The 27843-nt window shown below is 43.7% G+C and overlaps 1 protein-coding gene across 2 annotated transcripts; it reads right to left on the reverse strand.

Moving 5' to 3' along the window:
• On the reverse strand, positions 1–27843 carry PRPS2 (phosphoribosyl pyrophosphate synthetase 2). 2 transcript variants are annotated; one of them, XM_070365532.1, is made up of 7 exons: positions 27618–27843; positions 22205–22388; positions 16520–16618; positions 15346–15470; positions 9591–9764; positions 8526–8685; positions 1–150 (listed from the first exon to the last, which is right to left on the reverse strand). In XM_070365532.1, exons 1-7 carry the CDS (start codon positions 27737–27739, stop codon positions 16–18), a joined length of 999 nt encoding a protein of 332 aa, XP_070221633.1. In that variant the 5' UTR covers positions 27740–27843; the 3' UTR covers positions 1–15. The 2 variants fall into 2 exon arrangements, with proteins under 2 accessions (XP_070221633.1, XP_005891084.1); XM_005891022.3 differs by lacking the exon at positions 1–150 and adding an exon at positions 4127–6689 and having other exon boundaries at positions 27618–27842.

Below are 27843 nucleotides of genomic sequence, written 5' to 3' on the forward strand. Positions count from 1 at the left end.
TGTTAAAGCAGGTATTTAACCTGGTAGAGACGTAGTCACGCACCTTTGAAACAAGCTTGCCTTTGTTCTATTTACATGTAATGCTGGGTATGAGCGTCTTGGTAGGCTCAACATAAACAATTCTGATCGCAGATTTGTTTTTTTACAATGCTGAAAGAAAAATACACCAACAATATTAAAAACAAACACAAAAACACCCCACAGCACTGCCCTTGCTCCAAATGAAGGATTGTGTCTACCAGGGTGTGGCGATCATCCTTCTGTGTTGCCCACATCACATGCCTATGTATGAAACAATCCATGATGTGTTCCATTTATCTGGTACTTTCATCAGAAGCCCATCCTAACACAGTGATCTAGCAATTGCTCCACCAAGAATGAATGGGTGAGTAAGTGTGAGACCCCCTTCTTCACTTTGCCGGTGGAAGAAACCATCAAGGCAGGCCAGAAGACTCTAGATACAAATCTTCCATTTGACATCTGTCTGAAACAAAATGTTCCTAAGAGTCAAAATACAGAGAAGACATACTTCTATTGGATTATAGTTCCTATAATTTGTACAAATATAACACCTCCAGTGACAAAGGTTGAGACTCCGTTTATGGCTGCACCAACGCAAATCAGTAAGGAATTACTGACTGAAAACACCAGCCTTCTTGTGCTAACTGGTTGTCCCCCATGTGCTCTTTTATTCACAGGACATTGTCCATGAGTTGTGTCTTCATGGACACACTGCTCTTTGTAGGCTATGAAAACCATCAGTGGGGAAATGAGTGCACAGTTACTGCAGAGTGGGGTCTGTCCCTTTCAGTACTTTAGGAGGCTGCTCCACAGACCTGGTCCTAAAAACAGGATATTCTGAGACTTCAAGAAATTTGGGACCCTTCCTTGGTTCCTTGGATGAGTTTCAGTGGCACTTTCTGAGTTCTTTTTTGTTTAGTGTGGACCATTTTTTTTTTTTTTACAGCGTTTATTGAATTTGTTACAATATTGCTTCTGTTGTTGATGTTGTTTTTTTCGCCACAAGGCACGTGGGATCTTAACTCCCCAAGCAGGGATCAGACCCACACCCCCTGCATTGGAAGGTGAAGTCTTGACCACTGGATCACCAGGAAGTTCCCATAAGTTCATTATATAGCAAATGTACGTGAAAATGTGCCCCCAAAGGATCACTCTGATGATCTGACACAAATTCAATGTTGCTGCTAAGTCACTTCAGTCGTGTCTGACTCTGTGTGACCCCATAGATGGCAGCCCACCAGGCTCCCCCGTCCCTGGGATTCTCCAGGCAAGAACACTGGAGTGGGTTGCCATTTCCTTCTCAAATGCAGGAAAGTGAAAAGTGAAAGTGAAGGTGCTCAGTCATGTCCGACTCTTAGCGACCCCATGGACTACAGCCCACCAGGCTCCTCCGTTCATGGGATTTTCCAGGCAAGAGTACTGGAGTGGGGTGCCATTGCCTTCTCTGAAATTCAGTTTAAGGCCTCACAATTTTTCTGTAATTCATGGTCAGTCTTGGTGTTGAGGCAGGAAGATACTACATTGAATACTCCCTTCAAAGCAGAGGAGGGCGATGTCCGTCAGTGAACATTTGGGATTCTCTGCCTTCTACCTGGACTGTTCCCTGGGGTCTCTAAAGGTCACTTACAGCTTTAAAGGCAGCTCTGCCAAAGGACTGGCAGTCAAGTCAGATCTTGAATATTTTTCCTAAGAGTACCCGTTTTTCCCTCTTTTACCTCTGACTAAAGCCTTCAGCTTCTACAGGTAATTGACAATGGATTTTTTTAAAAACTGTGATGCCACAGGTCACTGGCACATTATTAGGCTTGTCATATAGCCTCCTTTTTGTTGCAACTGGCACAAAGCCAGTTCAGAGCCACGAGCATGGGATCCTTTAGCCAAGGTGATGCTGGGAATCCAGAACCATCCACGTTAGAAGAAAGAGAATTCGAGTGACCAACCTGGCATGCCCAGGACTGCAGGATTTCCTGGGATGTAGGACTTCCAGAGCTAACACTAAGCAAGTCCCCTGCAAGCCCAAACATGATATTCACCTGATGGGGAAGGAACCATCTTTGCCACATTAGAACCACAGCCTTCAATTAGTAGAAATAGTCCAGCTAAACCTAGCATGAAGTCACAGCTTATTAAAACTGCTGGGACTTGACCAATCATCTACCTCCTCATTTTCACAAAGATACCAGACTCAGAGTGGTTGTCGACCTTTTCCCCGGGTCACACAGCTTGCTGGTATATCAGGAACCAGATCCTGGAACGCAACACTCCCAATTTAGGGCACTTCCCACTGCATCACATTTTTTGCTTTGCTCTTATCACTCTTGTAGAATGAGTTCATCTGAATTTTCTTCAGGACTTGGCTTTTAAAACAGTGAAAATTGCTGTTTATATTGGGCAACACTTTTTTTTCATGTTGGGATAGTGAATGGCATCAGGAGGCTATAACTGGCTTCAACTGGCCATTCACATTACTACATGGCATCCATTCCTGTCATTTTACAGCCCAGTTAAAAATCTTCAGCACGCAACCACTAGTCATCACGAGATGCCACCCTTGGTGGAGATGGTCACATGTCAGGACGATGTACCCCTGGGTGACCGGCTGGTTTGTGACTAGCTCACAGGCACACAGATTAGCATCTACAAAGTGCATGAAAATCTTGCTTCTTCATACCTTAGATTCTTTCAGGGGGAAGACATAAGATGCCTATTCTAAAAAGTTGAGGTTAATGTAGAAAACAATCAGTTTTAAGTACTTTACAGGTATCATCTTATTTAATCCTCAGCACTTCCTCTGAGTTACCATTATCCTGTCTCAAATACAAGGGAACTGAGGCATAAAGGGGTAATTAGCCAGCCCTGAAAGGTTCTGTTGTTGCCGTTGTTTTAACTCTAGTAAGCGGTGGAGGGTTCTGAGCCTCACGCTCTTTCAGAAGAGAAAATAAGAGCTCAGGAGAGCAAACCAATCCAGAACGTGGACTCTGGAATGCAAGGGGAAAGGTGGAGGGCTGTGTTCCTGGGGTGCAGGAGATAAACCAATATGGTGACGATCTGCAGTGAAAAGGAGCAACTCTGTCGACTTCTGCATGCAGCACACACAAAGGATAACGTAGTGTTTCGGCCCGACCTCCATCTTCATTGGCTATCCTCACTTAACCATAGTAAGTACCAAACACCTTATGCTGTCCTGCATCAGTCCATGCTGGAGTACAGCCACTGGTTCTGGAGAATCCCACCATGATGTACCATTGCTAACAGTCCCTTCACAAAGTTCCTTCTCAGCTCCCCAGCCTCACTCGATCCTCTGAACCCCTTAGTATTGCATCTTCCCCTTTGACTTTTAGCCCGTCCACCCAGGAACTCAGCCAGTGGGTTGGATAGGACCTACCACATGAAATCAAACACTTCTGAAGAAGTGTGACAGCATTAATGAAGTGAAACTGGCAAGTTGAAGTGATTTTGATATTTCCATCTCTCAATTTTCTTCCTCCCTTCTAGTACATTCTATCCTGTTCTGTCTTAAACTGTGATCTTCTGCAGCAGGCTTAGTTTTAGTTCTTTATATTTAACTGGGAATGTATTTCACTGGCACCATTTAAGACAGAATGGTGCCACTCTCAGCATTAGCCACACATTAAAGCTGAACTTTCCTGGCAGAACCATAATTAGAAATTTACTTTGTCCCCACAAGAGTAACTTAAAGCATCACAGAACAGGTAGTTGTTTTATGGGAGAACAAAACTCTTCCTGGTGCTTCTGAAATCAAAGCATGTGAAAAACTTTTAAGGGGCCAACATTTAGGTTTGATCAGTTCCAACTATGAACACAACTACTCTGATATGAAAACACACAGTGCAGTCTTCAGTTTTATAGGAGACATCTAGAATTCTTAAGTGGCCCAGATACTATGCTTTGGGGCAAGGAAACTGCTCACCAGTTCTTCAGAAACACCTTCAAAATGGAGAAGAGCTGACTTCAATGAACTTCTGCTTTTTCTATAATTTTATATGCTGGGCTCTAGCCATGTTTTAGCAAACACTTCAAGGTACCCCATAAAAAAAAAGTCACTCCATCAAAACATATTACTCCATAATGATTATACAAGGTATGAAAGAAAGGAGGAGCATGATTTTATTGAAATCTTTTAGTACAGTGTTGGAAGATCTTCGAATCCTATATTCTAAAGCAATACAAGCACTGCAAATGATGTAGTTCCTGAATCTAGTTGAAATCATCTCTACCACAGGAAAGTTATCATACAAATCTCTTGAAGTTGATGGATGTAATTTAAGTTGAAAATGGAGCAACTTTGGTATATTCATATTTCTCTGGATCCCCTTTTTGGCTAGATGTACACCAAGTCGATTGCCATTCAGCAGAGTTGGATAGAACCAGTATGTTTGATGGTTTCATTGAAATGTTTCCGCACGAGCAGCAAGGGATTGCATGAGCTCAAATGAAGCAGCTCTCAAGGCCATCTTCATCATCTTTCTTTGAACTGGACCATCAAATGCCACTGCGTAGGGCTAAGTCTAGTCTAGTTAGTTGACAGATGTACCAGAAGTACTTTAAAATACAAAATGAAGCTAAATAACCGTGGAAACAATCAGCTCTTAATTCAGAGAATGACAATATCACTTTCTTAATATCTTTATCTGAATATCATTTTTGAAAATGAATTTTAAAATTATATGTCAGCTCTATAACACATTTAGATCTATGTGTTAGACTAAATCTTCAATGAAATCACTGCTTTAAATCAACAGGTTTTAGTCACTGTTAATGTGTCTATGCTGGGATGCCAAGATGTCTAGCTGCGTGCATTCATAACTACATTTTCACTCTACAGAAATTGAAGAAATACAGATTATCACTCATTTGTCAAAAAGAATAATTACATACATCTCAATGGACTCTTTATATATCTCAAATCAACTCTGTCTAGATAGAGTCCATGTATTGCATAGGTGACTTTAGCCATTTTAAGGTACAGCAAAATGCTAGTTTCTGCAATGATTAAAACAATCCTTTAAAACTTTGATTTAACCTCTGCTGTGATGAAGTTTGGAATCTTAAAGATTGCTATTCAGGTTTGTTAATAATTTAAAGAGACCTCATTTTTCCACCCACTGAATTTAGATCCGAGACTTTGCTCTGAGTTTTGAGATCCAGCAGGAGGAGGAGACTTTTCTTTCTTTTTCCTGGGCTTTGTCTATGGAGGCATGTTTTCTTTTTTGTGGGTGGAAGCGCTCAGCTGGTTGTCCACCAATGTGCCCTTAGTACAATTCAGAGTTGCTGCTTGCTGCCTGCCACCGAGGAGGGGGCACCTCACTCAGGAGCCGTCAAAGGTCACCTGTGAATAAAGCTCTCTTCCCTCCACCATCACTCCTTGGGCCACCACTGAACATTCACTTCATGGAGCAACTAATGCTTACCTATTTGTCCTTTATTTGGTAGGCCCTTCTCACCTATGTAACAGCTTTAGCTAAAATAATCTATTGCCTAGAAGGTCTGCTACTTGTGATTACAAAAGACCAAAAACCACGAGGTCACCACTAAGGAGATAACGTTTAAACGTGTATTTGGAGGCACCCACCAAAAATGTACCCTTTTATCATGTCAAAAGCAAAATATAGATGGGACTAGTAAAGCTAAGAGGACTTAGGGAAGAAGTCCTTGTTGCAGTGGAGAGCCATAACATAAAAATCTTGAGGAAAAAGGCAGAGTAAAAGTTAGAGCTAAAAACAGGACGTTAAAAAAAAACAAGATGGCAGGACATGAGGTGCATCTGGATGGACAGAGCTTGAACGTGACCCCGAACCTGGAGATTATCTTAAAAGAGTTTCTCAATCAGATCTATTGCTGAACAAACTTTTGGAATTTTAGAACAGTGTATTTCATGAAAAGTGACAGTCATGCTTTTCAGAAGTGGTAATAAAAAAATACACTGCTTCTGAGGTGTCTATTGTTTACCAAAAATAAACATGCCAGTGGCCATCTTCAGCTATTGATGCATTTCATCCTAATTAAGCATAATGACCAAAATGGTTTCCTGGAAACCTGACCACTAAAAACAAATATTCAAAATTCAGGGTATTATTAATTCTCTAAGGTTCACTCAAAAGTGAAAGACTAATTCTCTACAGGGTTTCACCCAAATGTCCATAGACATTATCATTTTATATTTACAAAAAGGCTTTAATCTGAAGTGACCTTTGGTAGCCCCGAAATTCTTAAACTATGAACTTCCACAATGAAATTATAAACTTGAAAGTTGTGGCCTCAAAGTACTGACAGAACAAAGGGCGGGGGGAAAAGTCACTTATCAGAACAAGTCAAGGTAACAAAAACATTTCTCCTTTAAGACTGTTCACTTAAAAGATCAAATAACCACTGCCCTCCTCACTAAAGTGAAAATAAATGGTTGAGATCTTTAAGAGGGGGAAAACAGTGGCCTTGGAGTATACATAGACCTGATGCTTTCGTATTAACATAACTGCTCAGTCCCAAAGCTAAAAAAATCAGACAAATGCACGCAAGTTAGAAGCCAGACCAGGCTTGCTCCACACCTCACATCTTTACAGTGGGACGTGACTGAACAGGTAAGACACAGATTCACCGTTGTGGGTCCTTCGGATCGCCTCAGCCAAGATCATCGAAATGTCAATAACCTAAACACCAGTGGAAAGACAGAAAAGGGGAGAGGAAAGTGGGACATCTCAGTGATGTTTAATTAGAAACATAGAAGCCAGAAAGCCTAGAAAAGCTTTCTCCAGCACATAAGATATGCTACTTGTAAACCCCCAGCCCACATCCACTTCTTCTGAGAGGACAGTTTGTGCCTGTCTTCAGAGTACAATCCTGGGTGAGGGATCCTGGAAGTAAGATTTTTCAGTGTAGATACTTCAAAGGCTGTTCAGGGCTGCTGTTAACCAGAGACATCCTTTTCTTTGGGTGTTTGTTGTTTTTAAATTATTTTTACTCAATCATTGCGTAGAAGATTTTTGTCTCTCGGTTTCTGAAAACACAGATACCACAGCATCTAACGATACAGCTGTAATCACCTAACTCCAAGGTCAGCATTAGAACAGCCATACACAATGGAGAAGGCAATGGCACCCAACTCCAGTACTCTTGCCTGGAAAATCCCATGGACGGAGGAGCCTGGTAGGCTGCAGTCCGTGGGGCTGCTAAGAGTCGGACATGACTGAGTGACTTCACTTTCACTTTTCACTTTCATGCATTAGAGAAGGAAATGGCAACCCACTCCAGTGTTCTTGCCTAGAGAATCTCAGGGACGGGGGAGCCTGGTGGGCTGCTGTCTAAGGGGTCGCACAGAGTCAGACACGACTGAAGAGACTTAGCAGCAGCAGCAGCAGACAATGCATAAATGCATAGGCATGGCTGTGTTACAATAAAACTTTATTTACAAAAGCAGATGGTGGGCTGGATTGGGCCCGGAGGCCTTAATTTACTGACTCTCAACTACTGAGAATCAGACATGAAAATCTAAGGCAAAGCTATTTTGACCATTTTCAAACAAATCTCCTGGGGCCAAATGAACTGTGTTGCTCCCTGATAGATGAGAAATCACAAGGTGGATCACTCTGATCCATCTTCATGCTCTAATGATGGGAATGGAGGCTTCCAGCAATGAAAGGACTTGCCAAGGTTCACCAAGCTACAGAGGCCAAACAAGAATTCAAACCCTTCGACTTATTTCAGGTCAACTGGTGTACAGCAATCATTGCCACCTCTCTGGGGGCCCCCAAGTCAGGAGGGATAGGAGTAAACCCTTGGTACAGCCTTATCATTTCAAACAGAAACCTTGCACCCTAAACACTAACTCCCTAAAGCTGCTCCTGGCAACCACTACTCTACTTCCCCTTTCTATGCGTCTGACTACTCTAGGGCCCTCAGGTTAAGTGGAATCTAGTTTAAATATCACACAGCATTTGTCCTTTTGTGACTAGCTTCTTTCATTTAGCATACCATTTTCAAGATTCATCCATGTTACTGCATGTGTCAGAATTTCCTTCCTTTTTAAGACTGAGGAATATTTCACTGTATGAAGAGACCACACTTTGGTTACCCATTCAACTGGCGCTGGATAGTTTGGTCATTTCCACCTTTTGACTATTCCGACTAGGGCCTGCTATGAATGTTTGTGTACAAGGTTTTGTTGAACACCCGTTTTCAGATTCAGGGGAATAATCCTAGAGGCGGACCTGGTGGATCATACGGTAATTCTGTTTAGCTTTAGCACAGTCTGTTTCTTAATGGTCTTTACTGTGGCTTTATTCACTTACTCTTTATAACTTTGACCTCTGCTGACCCCAGGTTTTCCCAGATTATCTAACATGTATCAGACCTTCCCATTACAGGAAGCTACAACCTCTGCCAACATCTGCCTTAGCAAGGGGTCACACATGCAAGATGCAATGCTATTTTTCGGGATGTGAGCTAAGTGTCTCACTGCACGGCTCTGCCAGCAGTGTAGCCAGTACCTGAATCTTGGAGCAGTGTTTCATCTTGTCCTCTTGGGGAATAGTGTTTGTCACAACAACAGCCTCAAAGGCAGCATTATTTATTCTGGAAATAGCTGGCCCAGAGAAGATCCCATGGGTAAGGATAGCATACACTTTGGTGGCTCCAGCCGAGAGTAGTCTATAAAACAAAAGACAAAAAAGTTAAGTGCACACAAATATTCTTGAAACATTCTCCCCTTTGTGTGAATTTAGAAGCAATAGTGTGTTCCATATAGGAAAACATGAAACCAATTTCACTCACATTTATTAGTCTAAAACATGATCTTTTAAGCTATGTGCTGACCAAACACTTTATATTTCCTTACATCAGGGATTATCACCCTTGGCTTTGGGCCCGGACAATTCTTTGTTGTGCAGCACACATCCCTGGCCTCTACCCAATAGCAACACCCCTCCCCTCAGTTGTCACAACCAAAAATGTCTCCCGACATTGTCAAATGTCTCCTAGGAAACAAAACTGCCCAGGTTTAAAAGAGCAAAGCCAAAACGTCCCATGTTGACATACAATCAATACAAAAAGGTGAGCTATTCTACACTCTTAGTTTTGCTCTGTCTTTGAAACCTTCTGTGCACTGGACCCTCCCAGCACATCTCAGTCCATGCATTCTGCAGCCATGCACAGGTGGGCAGTGGCTCCTAGGTAGGATAGCCCAGCTCTAAGCCCCTGGAAGGCCACAGCTGAGAAAGCTGGAGTGAAAGCGAGCAAAGGAAGGGAGGGCCTAAAGAGGCCGAAAGACTGTCTTTTCCCCTCTGCTCAGTTTCAGAAGCTTCTTCTCTGAACTTTTAAAAAAATACACTGCAAGTAAAACCTTGAAAACAAACACCAGGCCATAAAGGACCACGGTTTTTTCCCTACCAAGACAAAAAGAAATGGGCCTAGAAACTGACTTTGGTCTGAAAATCCACTACTAAGCAGTCAGTAATAATTAGGAGGACGGAGCTCGGTTTTTAGCAGCTGACGCTTCTCCTTTCTTCATGAGATGGCCTAGCGCTTTCCTGAAGGGTCCGGAAGCACCCTCATACTTGTCTGCAGCATGGCAGATGGTGCCACAGGTGTCGGCCATGTCATCCACAAGGATGGCCACGCGGTCCTTCACGTCGCCCACCAGGACCATCCGGTCCACTTCATTCGCCTTCTTTCTCTCCTTGTGAATCAGTGCAAACTCCACGTTCAACCTGTCCGCGATTGACGTGACCCTGCTCAAAGACATATACAAACACAGACTTAGTGAACATAGACTTCTGGTTATTGCAGGGGGTTGGGGGGAGGCTGGGAAGAAGGGATAGTTAGGAAGTTTGGGGTGGACATGTATACACTGGTGTATTTAAAATGGATAACCAACAAGGATCTACTGTATAGCATAGGGAACTCTGCTCAATATTATGCAACAAACTAAATGGGAAGAGAATTTGAGAAAGAATAGAAACGTGTAAATAAATAACTGAATCACTTTCCTGTACACCTGAAACTAACACAACACTGTTAGCCAACTATACTCCAACATAAAATTAAAAGTTAAAAAGATACATAGGGAAAAGAAGGAAAAGAATTACAGCTGAAGTCTGAAAACATATTCCCAAAATTACATTAGAAAACTCTCGGTTTACAAAATAAGAAAAAAAAAAAATAAACAGATGTGTCAAATATTGTCAAAACAAAAAAGACTGTGCTTCTCACAGCTGCATTTTAGGACTATTGTAACTAGCCCCACTCAAGATAATGCAGGAATCAGGCCTCGCCTGAAAAGCCAGGCCTGGTGTGGGGTATGTGCTAAGCAACCAACACGGAGGAATGTGCCAGGACATGGCCTTGTGCCTGGAGCAGCTGGGGAAGAAAGCCAGGGTGCCTTGACCACGGTCTAAAACTCCTGACACTCAACAGGCTGGTGTTTACGGGCATCTTGTAAAGTCAGAGGCCCAAATGAAAGTAAATTATTTAGAAAGTACTAACTGCTCAGTTTGGGGAGCAGCCATGAGGGACAAAGTCCTGTTTAGCGAAGCCACGTAAGCTGAAGGCTTATGACAAAGGGCTTGACTGCACTTGAGGCCTCTGAGATTGTAATCACAGTCCAAGCCTCTGCCCATCTACAGCAAATGCTCAAAGTCATCAGCCCTGAAAGGCCTGAACTGGCTAAAGGAGAAGTTGGCAGGCTAGGCTTGCTGCTGAGCCCGGGGCATTCTACATTTTTCCTGTGAAGAACAGACTTCCATGATGAAACTTAGCATAAAATAATCCCACTGACATAAGGGAACATGAAATATCCTGTTTCACTTCTTAAAATGACAGTCTCTTATTATGCAATGCAGCTGAAAAAAATTTTTGAAGGACCAAAACACAGACTCAGACACAACCCAATTTAGTATGCAGTCACTAGAGGATACAACCTCTGGATGCTTAAGTCCTGGCACCACTCACTGTGTCCTCCTCAAATGGTGACCAAGTAGAGCCCGGCCCAATCATTGAGGAGAACCCACTTTCTGGGGCCAAGAGGGCAGCAGGAAGGGGACTGTGTACCATGGGTTACCCCTGCTTGTTTCTGAGAACATACAACAACTGGTATCATTTGTAACTGTGGTAGACAAAGTTATACATATTATATACATAGAGGTATGTATACCTAATAGAATTTGAACACTGACAAAAATTTTGCCCCATAATCGCCTTAAAACATATACTACTCTCTTTATGCCAATTTCATAAAAGATGTGCTCTTTAAACTCCAATTAAGGAAAGCTAGTTTCTCAGAACATAAAACAGATTTTGCCAAGAAAAGCCTCTTGAACACCTTACATATGAGCATATAAAAATTTTGTTTCTATGTAAGGATCAGGAAGACCTCGGTAGGGCAGGGCCAAGGTCCACAGCCTCACACGGGGACGCACCACCACGTGGGGTGAAGGTGGCATGGCCTGTGTTCACATGTCTGCCAGGGGATCTGCTCTCCTGAGTCTGTGAATAAACACACCAGCAGGGGGCGCAGCGGCCCGAGTGGGAAGGAAGCTGAGCTATGCAGTTTGGTGGGTAGGGTGGGGGTCAGGGGGATAGAGGAAGGCATGGAACATGAGTGGGGAGCCCCAGGCACTTCAGGTACCCAATGGCAACGTCAGAAGCAGAAAATCAGGGAAACTATTCCTGCAAAAAAGCTCCAGGGTTGTTACAATATCCCTATTTCTCCACAGGTTCCAATGCTTCTCTTCCAGGTGTACAACTGTGACTTACTGCCTATTCCTAACATACAGTTGTTGAGACAGGGTATTATACAGAAATCTCAGGCGGAAAAAGCTAGAACAACAACAACAAAAATACATAGTTCAATTTCTATTTCTTCTGGATACACCATTACAGTCTTTACAGAAGAAAAAGAAAAAAAAAGGAAAATCTGAAATAGTTGCACCAACTTCCTGAACCAGTTTTATGTGAATATTGACCATATCAACAGTGGCGTGCTTCCTTCCTAAGGTCTACTTTTTTCTCAGCTTCAAAGACTACCCACGAGTGACCTCTTGTGGTGATATTAAGTTTTACCTGGAACAAATTAAGCTTCAAAGGTTTTTCTACAGCAACAAGTCCCAATTTCTCAGACACCTATTTTTGTCTGTGTGTGTGAAAAACAACTTATCACATCAAGCAAAGAAGTCACAGATAATGTCAACTGCATGTACCATGTGTTACTTGCGAGGCTATTTTGTTGGTTGGGGAATAGCTTACTCTAGGATATGCGAGATGTGTAGCAAAAATTTAAGGGAAAAGAAACAGAGGTGACAAGAATTCTGAAATGCACACCCTTAAAAAGTTTGCCTTTCCCAGCAGAGAGGGAGCAGCAGGGTAGTCTGAGTGGAACTGATCTGAAGGGGCTCTGAACAAAAACAACATCTTGCTGCTGGCCTAGCTAGCCGATTCTGTTATTATTATTATTTTTTTTTTTTTTAGCAGGGGTTAGCAAGTGCATGAGGGAACTTGGCATATAATAAAAGATGGTACTTCAAGTCAAAGGGAAAAGAATTGATTACTTAACAGTTTGGGGACAATCTAAATAGCTGGGAACAGGGGAACTTGGATTCTTCATTCACTGTTTATTCCAAATAAGAAAAATCAAAATATTAAAAAGGAAAAAAGCAACCCTTAAAATACGTAAAATCAGAGGAGAGGAAAAATGTTAAGGGTGAATCTTTCATAAACCCAGAAGCCATAATTTGAAAAAGAGATAAATATGACTACATAAGAATGTTTTAAGAGTCTTGCAGAGAAGAAAAACACAAGAAGTGAAAAACTTGGAGAATTATTTGCTACACAGAGAAGCAAAGATGTCACTTCCTGCCTGCACAGAACTTCTAACAAACCAGAGGAAGAGGCCTCCAGCTGATAGAACAAGCAAAAGGTAGGAACAAAAAATAAACATGCTGGAAAGAGCGCTCAACCTTATGCACAGCAACTGGAATTAACAGGAAGACATGCCCTGTACCACTCAGCTGATCTGTAAAGTAAAAAGAAGTTTGATCAAGTGCTGAGCAAATGAGCCTGTGTACGAAGTCACTGGCATGCATAGTCAGGAATGTCAACTGGTCTTTTCCTCCTTAACTGAAGTATACTTGATTTACAATGGTGTGTTAGTTTCAGGTGTACAGCACAGTGATTCAGTTATACATATGTGTGTGTGTATATATATATTTATTTTTTTTTCAGATTCTTTTCTATTATGGTTTAAGATATTGCATATACTTCCCTGTGCTATACAGTAGGTTCTCGCTTGTCTATTTTATACACAGTAGTTTTATCTGCTGATCCCAATGTTTTATCTTCTTTGAAAGACCCAATTTTGCCGCTGTCCATCAAAACCGAAATAGCTCATGCTCTTGGACTTGGTGACAGTAGTTCTAGGAACACTTGTACTTCCACTACTTGCACATGTATAGGAAACGTGAAAGTGAGTGTCGTGCTGCAGGAACGTGCCTAAGAACACCAACAACAGCACCAACTCAAGAGGAATGAGACTGGCTAAAGGAATCCCTACGCCTACACACAAGGGCCTATTACCCAGCCGCCAAAACCAAGAAAGCCGGGCTCCTGCACAGCTGTGGAACGCTTGCTAAGGTGGAACACACTTTTAAAAAACACAGAGAAGTATGTGCAGCGTATTATCATCTGTGTGAAATAAAAAGGGAGATACATGTTTCAATAGCATTTCCAAATGCTATTGGAAAGACTGGAAACAATAGAGGCCTCTCAAGAAAGAGGTGGGACACATCACCTCATCCAAAAAAAAAAAAACGGGAGGGGGCTGGGATGGGAAAAGATAAGGCCATACAAGTTTGTGGACGGAGCTCTCTTCACGTCGCCCTTCCTAACGGAGAGCCCTCTCCCCACCAGAGAAGCAGTTGTGTGCTTCTACCCGGGGACCGAGTCCGGAGTCTCGGCGCACAGTACAGCACTCTATCGAATCTGCGTTCCACCGCCTTCACCCTGATCCTTAACTGTCTCTACTGACTGCTCAGTACACTTCCTGAGGCCATTCAGCGTGCCTGCGCTCTGTTGCTTTTAGTGCCAAGCCAGTTTCTGGCCAGCATCCTCCTTTTCCAGCCTAACACTGTTCTGTGGCCCCACGAGGTAGGCTGCCCGCCGCCCAGTCATCTGCAAGCTCGGGCTCTCCGGGGGCTGCACCCTCTCGCTTTCCTAACTTGGATCATCAGGTGGTCTTCATCGCATGAGGTGGTCTTCCGCGGGGAGTATTTCCTGAACAGCTGGGCTTCTGGAATTCTCCCTCTGCCGTTCTGCAGCCTGGGGTCCATTTTCCCAGCACTGGGACCCCCACACCAGGGTGCAAGTGCAAATCCCACCACACATCCAGCCGTAGCATAGACCCTGAGCTGGCGCTCTCGCAGGTGGCGCCTTTCTCCCTGCCCTCTCCCTTCTCTCCGGAGGCTCCCCTGTGGGCACTAGCCTCTGCCAAGCCACCCGTCTCTTCCTGGATCCGACCCATCACCCAGGTCACCCTGAGCGCAGCTCTCAGCCTTTTTTATTTCTTGGCCACAGCTATCTCCCTTTCCCTGGCAGTTCAGTTGGTAAAGAATCCACCTGCAATGCAGGAGACACCGGTTTGAATCCTGGGTCAGGAAGATCCGCTAGAGAAGGGATAGGCTACCCACTCCAGTATTCTTGGGCTTCCCTTGTGGCTCAGCTGGTAAAGAATCTGCCTGCCATGTTGGAGACCTGGGTTTGATCCCTGGGTTAAGAAGGGAAAGGCTACCCACTCCAGTATTCTAGACTGGAGAATTCCATGGACTGTATAGTCCATGGGGTTGCAAAGAGTCAGACACGACTGAGCGACTTTTACTCACTCACATACTCACTCACTCATCTCCCTTTCTCTCGGGCTGCTCTGTCGACAGGGATTTTAAAACTGTTGTATTTTGGCTTCCATTGCTAAGTGTTTGTAGTAAGAAGGCCAAGCTTGGTCAGTTGTGTTGTGAAGTGAAAGCCTTATTTTCCAGTTAGGCTCATGGCTTCTATCACCAGAAATAAAAGCTTTTTAAAAACTCAGAACATTCTTTGCTGAAAATAAATGTCTATGTGTATTTTTTTTTCTTTCCTGAGTGATGAAATATTAAAGATGACAGCTCTCTGCTCTGGAGGTGAAGCCTGTTGGTTACTTACTTGGTCATCTGCAAAATAAACTGGTAAGTCATTTAAGACATGCTTCCTTACCTAACACATACAGCAAGGAAAAAGCAGTTAGCAAACCCGGAAACCTGCCTCGTGCCACCTGAGCCTGTGCAATACCTTTTGGCGCCCCCAGCGTCAGGTGAAACAATGATACAATTTTTCCAGTCAGTGATGTTCTCCCGAATCCACTGCAGGACCGCAGGCTCTGCGTACAAGTTATCCACGGGGATATCAAAGAAGCCCTAAAGGGAGAAGTGGGTGTCATGTTATAACAGGGCTTTTTAAAAAAGATCTTCTCTGCAATGAAATAAAATTTGAATTTTTTATTCAAAAGAAGCCTTTTCAACAGATTCCCCTTTTACTTCTTTTTAAAAATATTTTTTTCAATTGAAGTATACATTGTATTTCTTTTTTAAAAAATGTTTTTGTAACTGAAGTATAGTTGATTGACAATGCTATGTTAGTTTCAGGTATACAGCCAAGTGATTCAGATATATATATATATATATATATATATATATATATATATATATTCTTTTTAAGATTCTCTTCTGTTATAATGTTACTACAAGATGCTGAATATAGTTCCCTGTGCTATACAGTGGGTTTTTGTTGTATATCTATTTTATATTTTATCCTTCCCCCCACATTTTCCCTTTGGTAACTATTAAGTTTCTTTTCTGTGTCTGTACAGACTCCCTTTTCTTAATTCAAACGGAATTAAATCAAAAGACAGATACGTTCCAGAAGCAGATTTTGGTTCAGCTGGTATCTTTGGGGACATGGTCTATTACCCTATGATCACCGCTATTCTAAGAAAAGGAGACTGTCTTTGTAGATAAGTGGGGGAAAGATTTGGTTAAAGCTAATCTTAAGCATCTTATTGTAAGCCAAATAATTCACAGTTCACTGTACTGCAGGGCAGGCATACTGTAATTCGGCCTGTTTTATAGATGAAGGAACTAAGTTATGAACAGTATTTAAAAACTTAACAACTCTCCCATTCTAATTATTGGCAAAGGTTGAGGTAGAATTACAGAGTTTACTACCAAGAAGCCATTCCTGCTCCTCCAAAATTGAGTGGAGGCAAGGTGGTGGTGGAGATGGGCGATATCAATGTTAAATTATCTAAGTTCGGTAAAAAAGACGAAAATCCCAGAGTCACCATATACAAACTTAAAAACACAAGTAGTGTTACCTCCTTTGAAAACTAACCTAACAGAGAGTTAGGATTTAACCACTTGCATTAAGCCCTCACTATAACCAAGAACAACAAAGAAAATGCTGGAACCTGTATCTGAGAGGCATGCAGGTCCATGGTGATGATGTGATCCGCTCCAGCGACAGAGAGCATATTGGCCACAAGCTTTGCTGAAATCGGAGCACGACTCTAAAATACAAAGGCACAACTTTTATAATAAGGGAGAGATGGCGACATTCAGATTTCTCCCACTGAGATCTACAGGAGAAAGATGAATCACAGATGTGTTATTACATGTAAAGAGAAGTAACATTAATAATTTAATTCCTCAGTAATTTGAATTTAGTAATTTAAATTATTTAATTAATAAAGAAAGTTATAGATTATAACAGCAAAAGAGACTCACCCCAGTTTTATTCACCAAATACTAATTATTTATTATTGGGAGACAGTGTGCCTGACACTGGATACAGAAAACAAATATCAAAGAAGCAAAAATTAAAAATAAATACACATAATACCACAATTTATGTAATTCCAATTGTGACAACTAGGTAGAATAAAAGGTACCGAGAGAGAAAGTGAGAGGGAGACAGAGAGAGACACAGACAGACAACAGCATGAAGGACAAGAAGTTAAAAGACATTAGTTGTCAGAGGCCCCTCTAAGGAAAGTACTTCTTTTTTTTCTTAAGTTCACAACTGAGCAATTTAAAAAAAAATTTTTTTTAATATAAATTTATTTAATTGGAGGCTAATTACTTTACAATATTGTATTGGTTTTGCCATACATCAACATGAATCTGCCACGGGTGTTCAGGAAAGTGCTTCTTAAGGCAAGGCCAGCAGAGGCAGAGACTAGTGGTGCAGAAAGAGCCCATGTGACGTCATGGAGGCTGAGAGGTCACTCACATCCAAGGACGGACAGAGCCTAGTGTGGCTACCTGGTGGTCCAGGATGCAGCGCAAGGGGATATCTGAAGGGAGGCAGGGCTACATCTTCAGAGCCCCAAAGGTCAGTCCTTAAAGCTGAGTTTCTGCACTACAGCTAGAAGCAAAGGCTGTTACGAATTCAACAACAACCAGTAGGAAGAAAGAACAGCTTAAGGTGATGGATCAGCTGATATTTACAGAAACAGACCGCAGTGTGACACTGTATCTTCTTGAAGGTACCTAAGTTCTTCATAGCTTTAGCTTCCACACCATAAGTGATGGACATGAACTCTGCCCACGTCAAAACAATCCAAGGGACTATACAGGCATGATTAGGCCTACGGAAAGAGTTCAGCACTTTGCTATAAATCAAGCATTCTTACATACAACAAAAAAGAAAATGTAAGCTTAATAGAAGATTTTATTCAAACTTACAATGTTATGTAAGTTTCAATTATACCTAAAAGCGGAAAACAAAGATTTCATTCAAAATAGTAATAAATGATCTCTGTTAAATACACAGACATGCATACAGTATATTCCTGTAAAAACACACACAGGAATTAAATCAAAATGTGAACCGATTATTTTTATTTTCTCTAGTATCATTCTTTTCTAAAAAAAGAAATTATATTTTACGATAATTCACACGCCCACACACACACACACTTTTTTTTCCCACACACAAAGAATGAGAGGAAATATCCCAAATGTTAACAGTAAATGTTTCCAGAAAGTGAGATGATGGGGAAATAGTTTTCTAATTTTTTGTGAATCATTCGACCTGCTCAACTAACTCAGGTTTTTTCACAATGTAACTCCCCTGCTCTGTTCCACGTTGTCCTTGAGATAAAAAGCCTCCCGCCAGTGTGTGGCTCTAGCTACTTAGAAGTGGTCTGCCCTGCACCCTCAGCCTCAAGGAGTGGTCCTCCCCAGAGCAGGCTCTGGGCCCCCTCTCTCCCTCTTCTGGAGAACACTGTAAGCCTTGCCATCTACACCCACACTCCCACCTTACCCTTAATCTGCCCCTACCTTTGCAGACCCTGTATGTCTGATCCTCCAGATCTGGTTCCAATCTCCAAACTTTAAGGCACCTGGAGAGTGATCTGTCCATTATAAAGGGACACAGCATTTGGCCCCCACCATGTGGGACCGCCGTAAGCCACCTGCTTAAAGATGGACATCAGAAGATCGTTTACGTAGAATGCATAGTTCACAACTAGACTATGTGTCCCTCAAGAGCAAAGGATTGGTTTTGGAGATGTCTGCATCACCTGCAACCCCAGCTCTGTACCTTGCATGTGACAGTTCTTCAATAAATATTTCATAACAGGATTTCTAGAACACTGAGTTTCCAAGGCTTAGTCATTCACCCCACTGACTGGGAGAGTTACTTAGTCTAACAAAATTCCAGGGTAATTAAAAGAACAAATCCATCACTGGGAATGTGATTCACTATGCTGATCAACTTCCTCTAAGTTGATAACCTGCAAAAAGATTCCTCTGTCTCTCCACGGCATCAAGCCATTCTTACTTCTGAGAGCTAGAGCACAGGAGCAATTTCTAAATCCATACTTTCTGCTCTCCTTCAAACTCTGTTTTAGAAGTTAATTTTCAGACCATCTTTCATGATTTGCCTTAACACCCAACTGCATCTTGCAAGAAAAATGATTCCCAGGTTTTAACTGACTTTATGGTTAAGAAAGAGAAAAAACTAGTATGGCATTTCAACAAAGGTAGTCAAGGTACAGCAACTGCAAATAAAACGGCTGACTCCCCTAATGAAAAATGGTTAAAAATCAAATATTTTGTGAGCCAGACCAGTCTGGACAAAGATTCTCCAGAGAGTCCAGATTTCATTCAGCATATTAGCTGCTGCCCTGATAAAAAGCGTAAACTTCACAAGCTTTAAAAATGGAAAAGATTATAGAAATTTGTGTCAGCACAACTGTCCTCAATTTTTCCAGTTAAGAAATCAAAAGAAACAATGTGACCATTGAAAATAGATCATAACTTTGAAAATTTTGAAAAACAGCCCTCTGTGATTCCTTTTTTGCTATCAGTTTTTCTCCAACAATACGGCGTACCATTTCTGAATTCTGGGTTCCTTCTACTACTACTGGTGCCAACTCTCAACTGCTATCGTGGCCTGGCTTCTGTGTTGCTGACAGCGCTCACCTTGTCTCTTCTACCAGTGGTTAAGTTCAGAAAGTCGTGGGATTGTCTGATTGAGGTAAAAGAGAAAAGTGCCCACCGTATTGTTTCCAAGAAATGTTCCGACAGCAAAGTGACTAAGTAACAGTGAAAGAAAGGAAAGAAACTGGTGTTCAAAATGGCCTCCACAAGAAAACCTATCTAAACGTCCAACAATGGAAGCTGGATAAAGAGAGAGTCAGACAAAGCAGATTCAGGGGACAGTTAAGCCCACTGGGGGCTCTGGAGGGCTCTTTGCCAGCAAGATGGCAAGTGGAGGCCAGAGGCCAAGAGTGACCTCACATCTCCTGTGGGAGCAGGAGATCAGCCACACAGACCCTGCTGGCGTCTCTGTATCATGATGATCAAATGGAAGAAACAAAGTTTGAAAATACAATCTTGGAACAAGAGGTAAGTTCCAGATACTTGCAAACAAAAAAATGCAGGTGTCTCAGTATTTGTATCAGTTAAAAAGAAAGTTAGGATAAAAAAAGACAACCAAAAACCAAAAAACCAGCTAGGGTTCCAAACTGTTAACACAGTGGTAGATGGCCAAGTAATAATAAAAGGAGTAATTTACTGAAAAAGCAGTAATGTATCAAATGTCTTAGTGCCAAGTGCAAAGGTTACTAGAAATAAAAGGAAAATCTGGTGACAAATGGCAGAATACAGAATTTACTAAACCTCCCGTTATGTAGAAGAGAGATGGTAGCAGAATATTAGCTTCTCTAGGACATAGACAAGAATGAAGATGCTGAATAATCCCATGGAAATGCACAAATGGGAGGAAGAGCTGGGACGACAGATTACACTAAGGGAACAAAAGAAATCAATTTAAATTTAGCAGCTAAAAATGCACATAAAACTTGCAAATCAATCTGGAATAAAAGCAGCTTGACAAATGATACGAGGGAGGTCATATGCCTCACTGGAGCAGATGGGACCTATACATAAGCTAAAGCCAAGTTACAAAGTGAAAGACACACACACACACACACACCTTTCCACATACTACACACTCTCCAATATTTCATGACAATGGCAATTACCTGCTATTCAATGTCCATAAATAAATGTTTTATAGACATACAACCATGCCCATTCATTTACATCCTGTCTCTGTCATACAACTGGAGCTTGGTAGTTAACACAGAGACCATGCAGACCTTCACAGGAAAAGCTTGCTAACCCTTTCTAACATATATAATGAGTCACATTTCAAGTGCAGAATGGAGTTCTGGAGATCAAAATTTTAGTGTGCAATTCACTGACTAAGCTGTGTTCAGCAGAGTCTGGAAATCACACCTGAAGGAGTTGACGTTAAAATTTACGGGAACCTTGCTACAGGAATCCATATTTATAAACAACTTTTTTCACATGAGGGGAATCTTATGCACTGTTGAGAAATTTGCATTGTTTCAGAAAATCAATTCTGGAAACAAATGGAGGTGCACTGGAGAAAGTTTCTCTCACAACTAGTTATCCCATCACAGGACAACAGTTTGGCTGCTGAACTAAAAGGATTCACTTGGAACTGACCATCTATTCATAAAACACAAGGAGGGCAACAGCTTAAGTGTTGCTCCCATAGAGGGCTGAATGGTAACCCCAAAACTCACGTTCACCCAGAAGCTCAGACTATGACCCCACTGGGAAATCAAGTCTTTGCAATTTGATTTCAAAGCAAGATGGTGATCAAGATGAGATCATTCTGGATTAGGGGACTCCCTAAATCCAATGACTATCCTTTTATAAAAGGGGAAAGGACACATAGACACAGGGCAATGACACTACCAGAGGCCGAGGAATGCCAGGAGCCCGCAGAAACGGAAGAGGCAAAGAAGGCTCCCCCTGGTGTCTCCAGAGGGAGTGCAGCCTGCTGGCACCTTGACCCCTGACATCTGGCCTCTAGGACAATGAGGGTGCACATTTCCGTCATTCTAAGCCTTCCAGTTTACGGTCATTTGTTTTGGCAGCCCGAGCAGAGTAATACGATCCCTTTGCAAGTTCCCCTCCACCTTCCCTGATTTTTCTTGAGGGCAGAGACCATATCTTCTTCAGTTTCTTCTACAACCTCACAGGGCCTCCTACAATGCCAGTGTTGCAAAAAGGATAATTCAACAATACCAACTTCATTCCTGTGGGGGTGTTAAAAAGGCATACTGGTGTAAATTTAACTTGGTATCCTGAGAGAACTGTAGACTCACACACAGCTGAGATGGTGCATCCTTACCCTGGTTTTTCATGGTGACATTTTGCAGCCCTAAGGGAGGAAATCACAACCAGGATACTGACATGGATACAATCCAGGGGTCTGCCTGGGACTTATCAGCATTTTACACTCACCAGAGTGTGTGTGTGTGTATGTGTTTAGTTCTACTCCCCACCACAAAGACACACACCAGTTTCATCACAAGGACTATAGTAAGAGTATTTTCAGACCTGCAAAAATACTCTTTACCTGTTTCTGTATCTATAAACATGACGGCTGATTCAAAGATAAACCTTGGATAAGGGCAAGAAAGCATGTTTATTCCATCACAACAGTAGAAGGCCAACATTTCCCAAGGAGTCGGAGGTATGAAGTGAGAAAAATAAACGCAGCCATCAAGCCGGAGCCAGTTCCTCCAGCAGCTGCCCTGCATGCATACCTTGTCCTTCTTGTCTTGCCGGGCGTAGGGGAAGCACGGGATCACAGCAGTCACCCTGGAGGACGACGCAATCTTGCAGGCGTTGATCATGATGAGTAGTTCCATCAGGTTGTCGTTGATCTCGCCACAGCCACTCTGGATGATGTACACATCTTCCCCTCTCACACTTTCACCGATCTCCACGCTAGGGAAAGGAAGGTGCTGCTGTTAATAGCTAAGCCTCCCTGGGATCACCCCTAACGGTTGCGACTCGCAAGTACTCAGCAGGCGGTGGTCCTTGAAGGTAGGACATCTTCCACTGAGAGGAGACAGAGCAAAATCAGCGAAGGGGAAGAGGCACACGGGCAAGGTCTGGGCAGATTAGACACAAGCTTCCAACACTTCTTACCCGAGTGGAGTTGCAGAGGACATGTGTATTCCCCCCCAGCAACCAGCTGTGACAACACAATCATAGAGGAAGCCCTGTCATCCCGGGAAGCTCGTTGGAGACTCCGTTGCCTTGGGTTTTCTTGGGGGCCAGGGACTCAGTGTTAACCACATGGTTCACTGTTCAGCAGGGACCCTTTCCCATGAGCAATGGGGGAAACCTTGTGCAAACTCAGTTCCCAGAAGCCAGCCAAGGATCATCCTATAAAGGGGCCTTTTTCATATACGAGGGACTCTAATATGCTCTTTAGAAACTGTCTCTGGCCTGTTACATTAACTCTTTTTTGGCTCAGTACTGTATTCTAGTTTTTTACTTTCATTACTGTTACACGTATACATTGCTTTAAAAATTCCAACCATTCTGTAAGGCCTGTAGCAAATAAAATAAGCCCAGAGGCAGCCAATTTCATCTCTTGATGTGGTTTTAACATATTTATCTTCAAAGTCCCTCACTAATGCTTGGATTGCTTCATCTGGATTTTTCATTTTAGGCATCACGGGTTGACTTCTCACTCTGGACCATGAGGACTGACCCGTCCCTTCCCCATCTCATCCCCTGCATCAAGCACAGCCCTCCCATCTCTTGTCGCCATCCTCCCAGCACAGATCAGTTATCTGCCAACCAAATCTGAGGGCTGCATTTTAACTGTGTCGGTGCCATTCAGAGCCAAGCCATACAGTAAACTGAAAACCAAGTTCACGTTGCCTTTCTGTACACAATTTTGGGGGGTGGGTTGTTCACCTTGGAGGAAGTGATCCTACCTCTTCATCTACTAAGTTTTCCAATACAAATGGCAGCCTCAAAACTGAGCTAACAAACGAAACCCCACAATGTCAAGGTCAAGGCCTCGAGCGTGCCCTCTATTCCGCGGCCTGCTGGAGGCTCGCCCCCCCGCCTCCCCCCTCCCTCTGCTGGCTGACCTGGGTTCTCTTCCTGCCTGCACACAGCTGCCTCCTGGGGATTCCCTTCCCCTGTCTCCTGCCCTTGATTTCCCACTCTCTGTACCCTCTCTTGGTGCACTTGCTGGTTTTGCTGATGGACATCCTCTGGTAGTGTCTTGAAAAAAGCAAACAGGAGCTCAACTCTTTGAAAACTGCCTGCCAGGAAGTTGCAAGTGTAGGATTCTGGGGTTCAACAAGAGAATGAGTGAATACAACACTGGCATACATATACAATCAGCTGTGCCCTTTCTCTTGTGATCAGAAGCCAATTATACCCAATAGTATTGGAAGAGCTGATTATTTCTAAAAGAAAATGGAAATATAAATGGTATTTGGAATACCATATAGTAGGCTATCTGAACCAACGGAAGCTTCTATCCAACTTCAAGTAAAATAATTAGAAGATAAAAATGCCATTTTTTAATTTGACATGATCTGGAAATAGTTTTGATCACAGTGGGTCAGCCTCCCACGTACTCTGTGCTCTGCCATGGATGGAAAAGGTACAATGCCAGCCTCAGGATGAGCATATGACAGAGTCTGATGTACTCCTCTCGAGCTCAAGTACTAAGGAGCTAAACGTAATTCCTTTGTGAGCATCGCGTCAAATGTGAGATGAAGTTGATTGCGAAATCCCAGTATTATAGCTCAGAGGTTGACAATCTACAGCCTGTGAGCTGAGAATAGTGTGGTGGGCAGAATGATGGCCTCCCAAAGACATCAATGTCCTAATCCCCAGAACCTTTGAATATGTTCATTTACAGGACAAAGGAGAAGCAAAGTGGCAGATGGAATTAAGAATACTAGTCAAGTCACCTGAAAACAAGAGAGATTATCCTAGACTATTCTAGTTGGCCCAATGTGATTACAAGGGCCCTTAAACATGGCAGAGGCAGAGAGGTCAGAGAAAGAGATCTGAGGGCCGAAGCAGGGTCAGAGATGTGCTATGTGGCTGGCCCTGAAGATGGAAGAATGGGCCAAGAGCCAAGGAAAGTGGGCAGCCTCTAAGAGCTGGGAAAGCAATGGGTGGATCCTGCCCTAGAGCCTCCACAAGGAACACTGACCCACAATGGATTTCTAACCCGCAGAACTGTAAGATGCAACAGCAACAGAGCTGCTATGGGCCCATGAAACCTAAAATGTTATCTGGCCACTTACAGAAAAAGTTTGCCAACAACTCCTGATGTTATGATTTTTTAGCCCCAAATTTCAGGGGGATAAACTTCTTTGCCCTATTTTTTCTAAGGAACAACCTCAATCCCCATGGGGAAGACAGAAACTACGTACGATCACCATGGCAACTTTTTCCCAAAGCTATTCCTGATTCTACTCATATAGATGGTCACGACTGATCTTTATTCTAGGTCTTTCAAAAATTGTGGGCAGAAGGCAGCATCCACTGCTCTTCACTGATCCTGAAATAAGGCTGATGAGTTTATCTGAGCCAACAACGAATGGGTGTGGCAATTAAAAGACAGCCACAGACTAACATGTTTTCCACCAAGAAGGGCAATCTATGGCCCCTCCCCGTGGACCTGGGAGGACTCTGCAATTGACAACACAATGTGACAGAAGTGTTGATGCCCTGACTTCGGGGTCCAGGCCTTCACAGACTGGGAGCTCTGACTTCCTGTGTTTTGAAGTCCTTGTGCTTGGATGCTAGTTTCCACGCTCTAATAAGGAAGCTCCAGCAGCCCTGTGGGGAGAGGTACAGAGGTTCCCAGCCAAGCTGCCAGGCCAAAGCTACTGCCAACTTACCAGCCATGCAAGCCAGCCAGCTCAGAAGTGGATTCTCCAGCCCCAGATGCCAACACGTGGGGCAGAAAGAAGCCTTCCTTACTGAGCCCTGCTCAAGTCAGTGTGAGAGTCAAAGAAATAACGATCGTACACAACAGATAACCAGGACTTTGGGTCTTACAATCCAGGTAGCCACTCTGGGCAGGTTAACTGACCAGCAGAAAGGGTTACAGTCGCCATCATCCGTGCTGTTCTAGGACGTCATCACAGCCTTTCAATGGTCAACTGGAAAGCTGGAACTGACATCTCCCTGTGGAGCTTAAATGATTTAGAGATGAGAAGGTAAAATCATGAGGCTCTGTGTCCAATTAGACAATGTTTTTTAAATGGGTAATAGGAGGAGTTGAGGACCAGCAGATGCCAAATCAGATTTATGGTCCTGGCTCAGGGAGAGATTTAGGAAGGGGCCCCTGGACCTGAACTGAAGCATTTTTCTCTTCCTTTCGCCCTTCTAAGCTTTTCATCTTTAGGACCACACAGTAAAAACCAGATTACCAGATTACAGGGAGACCTGTTTGTAAAAACTCAACCTCTGGGCCTAGACAGTTCATGGGAAAGAGGGAAGTCAGGAAGTTAACCTCTGATAGTCTAGATATTAAAAACATAAAATATAACTATACAGCAATTCCCAGACTTCATGGTGAGTGGTTTCTGATACCTCATGATTTCTAATTACCTGGTAATTATAAAATACTCAGAAACAATAATTTCTTCTTGACCTATATGACACCACCTCTGGAACACAAACTGTTATTCCTTTCTTCTGAAAGCTACTGAAACTTGAACAGGACTGCTAAATATTCTCGTATTCAAACCTAAATATACTATCCTTTGCCAGAACCCTGACCATCCTAGGAGACTTCGTATGGAACTCTGCAAAGTGGAATTCTTTAGCTGAAAGACTCCTGCATTAATACTACCTGCTACTCATTCACAAATGTGTCTTCACTTATATTATCACCAGGGTCATGTAATGGAAGAAGGAATTCACGGAGCCTAAAAAGCTGACTCAATAGCAAACAACACCTTCTCTCTCTGTCATAACAACCACTCCTCTGTAACTAAGCAATCTTTGCCTATGCCAAGGTCATCAAGATTTTTCTCCCGTGTTTTCTCTTAGAAATTTCCAGTTCTAGGTTTTACATTTAGATTTAGGATTTCAAGGTCATTTCTGAAATGGTAGGAAGTATGGATGGAGTTGTTTGGGGTTTTGGTTTGTTTGTTTGTTTGTTTTTGTTTGTTTGTTTTTTTGCAGCTCACCAACACTTGTTCCAGCCCTGCTTGTTGGAAATGTTGGCTGAACTGGGTCTTTGCCAAAGATATTAAAATGATTGGTAACTTAAAAAAAAAGATCAGTAACTGAGTATAGTGGTAGATATTTAAGGGGGGAGGGAGAAGGAATGGGACCAACTTGAAATGAGTTAAGAGCTGCGTGGATGCAGGCAAGTGGAAAGAAAGGAGCCCCCGGCCCGGCTTCCGAGGGGGCCACCAGCCTGACCTCACTGAACGGAGGTCACCGCTTCTTGCGGACCTGAGACATGGGGAGCAGCAGTTACACTCAAGCCATGGCCTTGCTGCTGGACACTGCAGTGTCCCAGGACGATGAAGAAGCTGGAGAAGGAAAAAAAAAAGTCCATCATCTCTGAGGCAGAAAAGTTAGCACAAGGGATCCCAGCACGTGAGCCCTGAAGTTCTCAGGCTCTTTAAACCCTACGCAGGTCCACACCTGCTGGATAACTCAGGAGCTGGCACCCGAGCAACTTAGGACTGTCACCTGGGGAGCTTTCAACATGCGGACCCTCACAGCCCTCGGAAGAAACCTCCGGGAGCGCGGCGAAGCTGCATTTTCCACAGCCCCGGGCGAACCCAGCGCGCCGCCCGGACTGGGGACGTGGGCGGGACGTTCCCTAGCGCGCCCCGGGTTTGGGAGCAGCGCTGCCGGCAGGAACGCGGACCCCGGGGCGAGCACGCCCCGGGCCATGTCCCTGCCCGCGTGCCCCGCACTCGATTCGGCTCCAGCTGGCTGCACCCACCTAGCCCCGCGGGCCGCCCGGGGGGTCGCTCTTCCCGGCTGGGGCCGCTCTCCTTGACTTCTCACGGACGCCGCGGCGGTGGCGCGGAGGCCGCGTCGTGGCCGGCCCGCCCCGGAAGGGGGAGCGGGCGGCCGCAGAGGGGGTCTCAGGCAGACGCCGGCCCCGGCCGGGCCGCTCAACCGCGCGCCCAGAGCCCTCCCCGGCCCGGCCCCCACCTGGTCTCCTGGTTGCTGAACTTCTTGGTGATCACCTTGCCCAGCTCCAGGCCCAGCCGGTCGGCCACGCGCTGGGACAGGTCCTGGTGTGAGCTGCCGCTGAAGAGCACGATGTTGGGCATGGTCGGGCGCGGAGTTCCGAGCGGCGCTGGGCGGCTGAGGCGGCGGTCACTCGGCAACCGGTGGCGAGAGCGGGAAAGCGCGACTGGCGGACACCGGGGAGGAG

This window comes from Bos mutus, chromosome X (genome assembly GCF_027580195.1).
Source record: "Bos mutus isolate GX-2022 chromosome X, NWIPB_WYAK_1.1, whole genome shotgun sequence".
In the NCBI taxonomy this organism is placed as follows: domain Eukaryota; kingdom Metazoa; phylum Chordata; class Mammalia; order Artiodactyla; family Bovidae; genus Bos; species Bos mutus.